This window comes from Austrofundulus limnaeus, unplaced genomic scaffold (assembly GCF_001266775.1).
Source record: "Austrofundulus limnaeus strain Quisiro unplaced genomic scaffold, Austrofundulus_limnaeus-1.0 Scaffold61, whole genome shotgun sequence".
In the NCBI taxonomy this organism is placed as follows: Eukaryota; Metazoa; Chordata; class Actinopteri; order Cyprinodontiformes; family Rivulidae; genus Austrofundulus; species Austrofundulus limnaeus.
Window position 1 is genome coordinate 1,742,894 of NW_013952463.1, and position 7,878 is coordinate 1,750,771.

General features: G+C 39.0%; 1 protein-coding gene across 3 annotated transcripts in view; it reads right to left on the reverse strand.

Annotated features, from left to right (window-relative positions):
- zgc:110158 (single-stranded DNA-binding protein 3) overlaps nucleotides 1–7,878 on the reverse strand; it is a gene marked incomplete in the record, with an annotated part of 65,032 nt that overhangs the window by 9,232 nt on the left and 47,922 nt on the right. For all 3 annotated transcript variants that reach the window (XM_014009782.1, XM_014009781.1, XM_014009780.1), the window contains 1 exon segment: nucleotides 7,202–7,291. In XM_014009782.1, coding sequence (XP_013865236.1) covers nucleotides 7,202–7,291 — 90 coding nt within the window.

Below are 7,878 nucleotides of genomic sequence, written 5' to 3' on the forward strand. Positions count from 1 at the left end.
GCAGAAAGTGGAAGAAACTGGACAATTTGGGCAAAATATAAAATTAAGTAATAAAAAGCATAAAATAACAGCCCAAAATGTAATTTATTGTCCCTGCGAGTCCAAACAAATTGATAAAGATGATATATAGCATAACCTTACTTGCAGACGGCTATAAAACAACGTAGCTACAACATAACTGGGACCATCTGGTCATAAGATCCAGTTTTAGTCTGGACCACTTGAGGGCAGTATTATCAAAGACTATCTGCAACAGGACAGAACCGGTGGCAACTTTAAACCAGGACAAAAACAACTCAAAGTTAAAAGCTTTCCTGCTGATTAGAAACTTGTTTCGTCGCAAAACCAAGTTTGGGTGAGAAAATTCTCCAACTTCTGCTGCCTTTTCTTCCAAGACGACCTGTTAGGAACCTCTAATAAACAAATAAGTCYGTACACAACAGCCACTACAGAACCTTCAGTGTTTCACTTTTCCCAGTTCATCCAAGAGAACAGAGTGGCCGATTAACAAACAGCTGACGGAACTTTCCGCCTTTCCCTCCCGGGCATCCAAACACAGGACAAAAACACTTTGACTCAAACAGCATCAGTGAGAGCAATAGGTTGAGATTTAATAAACTATAGCGACAGCTCGGCTTGAAAGGAAATCCGTAGTCGAAAGATGTAGATCTTAAACTCAAAACAGCAGCAACTGCTCTGTAAATAAGGGCACTGGTTCAGTAACGCAGTAATGTGTGAGCACAAGAGATGAGCCGAGGTTAGTCAATTAACCGATGAGCTGACCGACAGAAAATAAAGCAGCTACTTTAGATAATTGATTAATCATTAGAATCACTTCTTCCACAAGCCAATTCCAATTATTGCACCACATTGTTTAGCTTAGTCAGTGTCATTTATCAAAAACTGGCTTTTTTTCTTAATATTTGCTTTATTTGGATTCACTTCATCTGTAACTATATAATAACACAGGTAATACATCTGAATTCTGTCCAGGTTTCCCTCCAGCTCAGGACAACAGAACTGGTTTTTGGGACTTGGTTGCAGGACGTTTTGTGGGGGGTGTCTGGTCTGACACACGAATGTTTGGCAGCAAATCAGTTGGGTGCGCGCCAGAACCAAAGGTTACCAGCAGGACATTATATTGTAATGAGATGTTCAAGTTTATTCAGTCCACTTGTCAGGAAACGTAAATATCGTGGCTGATCGGCGGACYAGTCGAGACAGATAACCAATTCAAATGCGTTGGCGCGGCACTGCTAAAAACACAGCTTAATAAGACACCAAGAAGATGACAAAATGTACAAATAAATAAATATTTACTGTCACTTTCATGTCATTATTAGTCCTATTTTTAGCTTTTTAAAAAACTAAGAATTATTATAGCGGGTATCACTGACAAAACACTCACAAAGCATGTTGTTTTACCCTGACCTCATATCTGTGGCAATTTGTTCAAACTGCAACAATAGTTGGCAACTAATTCCAAAACTCATCAGTGGGTCTACCTTCTGAGAGGAAGCACACGCTGAGGCCAGCCAATGACACGCCTTTTAAAAGTCTACTGATGAACTGCAGAGGACGACACGCTTCTCCCCGTTCTGTGGAGGATGAACAAAACTTTGAAGCACACGCCTACATTACAGAGCTGAAAAGYCTGACGAGACGACCGTATAATAAAAATAAAGAAGTTCATTTCTTGCAAACTACATTACCAACATGTATTAAAGCTACAAGTGCAGAAGCTCTTAAAACTATGAAAAGATTTTTAAAACTACCTCAAGTTGTACTTTTTATCATTCCCTATACTTCGCTTACATCGATTTCTTAAATAGGTTAGAAAATAAAGCAAAGCTTTTATATACTGCATTTTTCTATCGCTTTATATAGACTGAAAAGAATTCAGTTTCTTTGATACAAACAGTTTGTTAAATTCTTTATTATAGTGTCCTTGTCTGTACTTTCCTTCATATCGGCAATGATTACAGAAGAGGTTTGCACTAAATAGAATTTAAGATAAATATACCAAGTGTATAGGAAAGAGGAATAGAACAATAGAAAATAGGTTATTATTTGTTTTTCCATTTAAATTTGATTATTCAAAGCAAGACGTTAATCAAGGATTCAATTAGTCATGTGCTGCAGTCTCTAACAAACACTAATCTTAATGAAATCTAACCAAGTTACAAAAACACACAACAGATTCCTGTGTCATTATTTACTAAACCCCAAAAAGAAAAAATGACAATACTGTGTGTGAGAAAACTTTGTAGAACCACTTTAAGCAGTAATAACTCTGTCATCACTTTCTCTCTGACCTCTGGGGTTTAGCCCACTCTTCTTTAGAGCACTGCTTCAGTTCATTCATGTATGCAGACACCGGTTTCTGCTCAGCTCACTTAAAGCCCCACCACAGCTTTTACATCAGGCTGAGGTCTGGAATTTGACAGAATTGTTGCAACACCTTGATTTTTAGTTATTTTTCAGGCATTTTGTTGTTGACCAGCTGCTGTATTTGAGATATTGTCCCAGTTTGGTTCAAGTTTCAGCTGTCAGATGGCTTCACATTTTGCTCTGGAGCCTTTTGGTGCACAAATTATACAGTTAGATCCATATATATTTGGACAGAGACAACATTTTTCTAATTTTGATTCTAGACATTACCACAATGAATTTTAAACAAAACAATTCAGATGCAGTTGAAGTTCAGACTTTTGGCTTTAATTCAGTGGGTTGAACAAAATGATTGATCATAAAAATGTGAGGGACTAAAGTATCTTTTAAACACAATCCCTTCATTTCACTGGCTCAAAAGTAATTGGACAGATTAAATAATTGTAAATAAAATGTTCATTTCTGGTACTTGGTTGAAAACCCTTTGTTGTCAATGACTGCCTGAAGTCTTGAACTCATGGACATCACCAGACGCTGTGTTTCCTCCTTTTTAATGCTCCGCCAGGCCTTCACTGTGGCAGTTTTCCGTTGCTGTTTGTTTGTGGGCCTTTCTGTCTGAAGTTTAGACTTTAACAAGTGAAATGCTCAATTGGGTTGAGATCAGGTGACTGACTTGGCCATTCAAGAATATTCCACTTCTTTGCTTTAATAAACTCCTGGGTTGCTTTGGCTTTATGTTTTGGGTCATTGTCCATCTGTAGTATGAAATGACAACCAATCAGTTTGGCTGCATTTGTCTGGATCTGAGCACACAGTCTGGATCTGAATACCTCAGAATTCATTCAGCTGCTTCTGTCCTGAGTCACCTCATCAATAATCACCAGTGACCCAGTGCCACTGGCAGCCATGCATGCTCAAGCCATCACACTGCTCTGCTGTGTTTTACATATGATGTGGTGCCTTGGATCATGAGCTGGACCACGCTTTCACCATACTTTTCTCTTTCCATCATTCTGGTAGAGGATGATCTTGGTTTCATCTGGCCAAAGAATGTTCGTCCAGAACTCTGCTGCTTTTTTACATGTTTTCTTTTTTTTAGCGAAGTCCAGTCTAGCCTTTTTATTCTTGAGGCTTATGAGTGTCTTGCAGCGTGCAGTGAACCCTCCGCTTTTACTTTCATGCAGTCTTCTCTTTATGGTAGATTTGGATATTGATACTTCTACCTCCTGGAGAGTGTTGTTCACTTGTTTGGCTGTTGTGAAGGGGTTTCTCTTCACCATGGAGATTATTCTGTGATCATCCACCACTGCTGCCTTCTGTGGGCGCCCAGGTCTTTTTGCATTGATGAGTTCACCAGTGCTTTCTTTCTTTCTCAGGATGTACCAAACTGTAGATTTTGTCACTCCTAATATTGTACCAATTTCTCGGATGTTTCTTTTCCYTTTTTGCAGCTTAAGGATGGCTTGTTTCACCTGCATGGAGAGCTCCTTTGACCGCATGTTTACGTCACAGCAAAACCTACCAAATGCAAGCACCACACCTCAAATCAACTCCAGGACTTTTATCTGCTGAATCGAGAATGACATAAAGGGATTACCCACACCTGTCCATGAAATAGCCTTGGAGTCAATCGTCCAATTACTTTTGGTCCCTTTAAAAACAGGGTGGCACATGTTAAAGAACTAAAACTCCTAAACCCTTCATCCATTTTTAATGTGGATACCCTCAAATGAAAGCTGAATGTCTGGACTTTATGTCCATGTACATTATATAACTTTAATTTGAAAATGTTTCAGTGAACAGGTAAAAAGACTAAATTTGTGTCAGTGTCCAAATATATATGGACCTTACGGCATGTTGGACTCAATGGCTGCAAGGTGCAAAACCTCCTGAATCATCAGCCCTCCTAAAAATACCGGACAACCTCCATGCTCTACAGTTGGTACGAGGTGTTTGTGCTGGGTTTTGTGCATTATAGGTAAACATCTGAATAAAAGACATTGTTCCAGAAATTTTGTGTTTCATTCAGATACAACTTTTACATTATTCAAGCTGCCATTTTTACTGTAAAGAAAATAGGCTTTCTCTTTTAATTTGGTCTAATTGACCTGGTGTGAACTTTGACCCTCAGATGGTCCTTTACCTTTACGACCATTCATGTTGTTTAAGGGAAAAAACATTCCTCTTACAGGCCTTTAGTAAAAAAAGAAGTCCATATTTCAGTTTTTGTTTTAAATCAACAAAATATTTATTTTATGAGCCTTTTTGAAAAAATATTAAATTAATAAGCAGTCGATTCTGCAGCCTGCATGCTTGTGGACACACTAAACGTTTGCTTGTGCACAATGCACATGTGTTTTTGCTCTTTACATCCAAACATATAAAATTTTATTGGAGGAGATGAGAGACAGAACACCATAGCAACATCCAGCTGTAAAAGAGGCGCTGCTCCCGCGGTATGTTGAAAACTGTCCCGCTAATTTTTACTGCGGCTTACCAATGTGAAAAGCAAAGCATTAGTGAGCGAGCTAATTTAGCAATCAAAAGTATAGCGATAGAGGTCAAATACTGGCTGAAAGGAATATTTTAGGAAATGATAAATAAGTAAACATAAACTATTTATGAAGGTTTCAGTGTGGTCATTTTCCCCCTAAGGATCATGGGAGCATTTTAAACCGTTCAGTTTTAGGCTTTGTCTGAAACAATTGTGTTTATTGACCACATCAAAAATGATACATAAATAAAAAATATAAATGCGTGGCTGATTTTAACCGATAAGACCATCTGAAGGTTAACCTTTAACCTGATAGGCGAGTCTGACATGGAGCGCTTTGGATTTTTTGCCAGTTCTTTGATCATTGCACGGTCTGACCTTAGGGTGAATTTGTTCAGTGCATTCAGTCCTGGGAGGATTGGCAACTACCCTAAATATTTTCCACGTGTGAACAGTTTTTTTTTTTCTCTGTGATCTTCAATTAGTTTGGAAATTACTAAAATGATGGTAGCAACAACTGCTTCATTAGGGTCAGTGCTGTTGTCTTTCCACCTTGGCCTTGTGTAAAACACACAGCTGTAGGCTCTGAACACACAATACTAAAACCCCTGCATTCATAAAGGAGGTCACACTGATGATGATGATGATGATGATCTGGTAATCAAGTACATTTGATCAGCAGCACCTGGTTGTTAACAGTTTCCCATAAATCTTATGAAAGCAGCATGGATGAACTTGGATTCTCCCACATATTTTACACCRGGGCTTGGTTTCTATTCATTTAATAATGTGGAATAAGGTGGAATCTGTTATGTATTTTTGTACACTTGATCATGTTTTTGTCATACGTAAAACCCTACAACTGAAAGAGGAAAGACTGTTTTTCTCAGCTGCTTGTATTCCTACGGTATTCAACTTTTAAATGAACATTTATGTAATATGTTCCCTCTGTCTAAGCACTGTTTCGGAGTCAAGGATGACATTGACAAAACGACCAACGAGACCACACGAGCATGAACCATTTTTCTTTTTACAGTGAAGCTTTCTGTTACAAGAGTCCCTAAACATAACAGCCACACAAAAACACACAAACCTTTGCTCAGTCTCACTCCCCCACCAATGTTAAAAATAGCACTTCCAATGCATCTCGTCACCCTTCACTCCCCCCCAACCCTTCCTCCTTCTATTCACAGTCAGACATTCAGTAATACCCCCCTGTATTGCTAAACCAGCAAACAATGTGGTGGCAGGCAGCACCAGAAACACACACTACACAACAATCCTAATGGCAATAATCTTTTGCATTTACATGCTTTCTTCTTCCTCCACTCACCCCGCTTCCTCTCTATACACCCCTCTCTCTCTCTCTCTCTTTCATAGTGTCACTTGCTTTTTTTTTTTTTTGCTCCCACTCTTTGCCACCACCTTATCGTGCCTCTCGCCAAATGCCACCGCTGTCCATCATGCCACTGGCTCACAGAGGAGGTGAAGGTACGTTTTTTTTTTRCCCTCTTTTGTTTGTGAGCGTACGAGCTAGCATGCGCTTGTGTTCGGGAGGCTCCTTACACTTCTGAGAGCCGTCTCCCGACACTAAAACCTTTTTCCCTTCACAGAGCCGGGGACGGGTCAGAGACGTGCGGAAATGGAGATGGACGAGTGGAAGAGCAGATGAACGCAGGATGGTTCAATCACAAATGCGCCAAACAGCAGCCCAGAGAGATGAGCCATGTATGAAGGAACAGAGTGAGCTGCTGATGCGCTGACAGATGATTTAACTAGTTTAATAAACAATGTTCAAATACATGCAGAGGAAAATCATAGGTGATTCTAACAGTACCTGCAGTGTCACCTGAACAAACTTTACTTTGGTCMTTCTATATTTTCTTTAGGTACCAGTCTTCTAGTATTTTCTGACTGTTTTAGATTTTCATACACTTGTGTTTTCTAAATGTTTCTTATAAAATGTGTAGTAGATGTATTTTTTAATARTTCTTTACTCGAGCCTGATTATTCAACAACACATCCTTGTTGCCTCACATAAAAAACCTTTATCTCAAGGTAAACGCTAAGAAATTCTATAGAAACCAACAAAAAGGTACAAATTAAGTGTTTATGAAAATTTTAAGCTTTGAATTCAGAAAGTAGCTGTGGTCAGAGCTATGACAGACAACAAACGGCAAAAGAGCCAATTTATCAGTTTAAATTATGTATTATGTGAAGCGAATTTGAATTGTTTGTCTTTGAAGAGAGAGACATGGATGAATGAGAGACAGTGATGAGGTAGGAAAGTAAAGTCTTAAAGGAGGTGGGTCATACCTGGAAGAAGCCTGGAGGCATGGGACCACCTGGCATGGCGTCGTTGGGGGGCATGTTGCCCATCACCGGACTGGGCGCTGCCGCTGCACTCTGGGTAAACACAGAAAGCACAGATATTTATCACCATGTGTTAACGTTTATTGTCTCACTGCTTCACGCTAACATTTATACATATAACACACATGCACAATGTCCAAGCAAAGATGCTACAAATAACATCAAACCGCACAACATCCACTGAAAACTCATCTACGATAAACTAAATAATTGATTCTAAGAGGTCTGCATATTTAAAAGTCTTCTTCTTAAACCAGAAACACAGTTCTCCAGCCTTATTTTTACGTTTTAGGTGATCTGTTATGCGTGTCGAAAAACCTTCCAGATGTTTTCTTCTCAAATCAATCTTAATACTCTGCACATACTTTGACAATCCAGTCATGCGTAATTTTGCTTGACAATCAAGTGTTTTTTTCCCCCCTTTCGTAGGAAAAAATGAGAACACCCGGTGGCACGAAAATGAAAGACCAGATGCAAATATTTTCACAATTATTTTGTACAACTGTGTTAGATTTGTCTAGAAATCACCATGTGGTGCTTTTTCACATCCCCACAAAACATTTGGAGCTGTAGAGGGAAAACATTTACAGTAGCATTTCTCCACTATATATATATATATA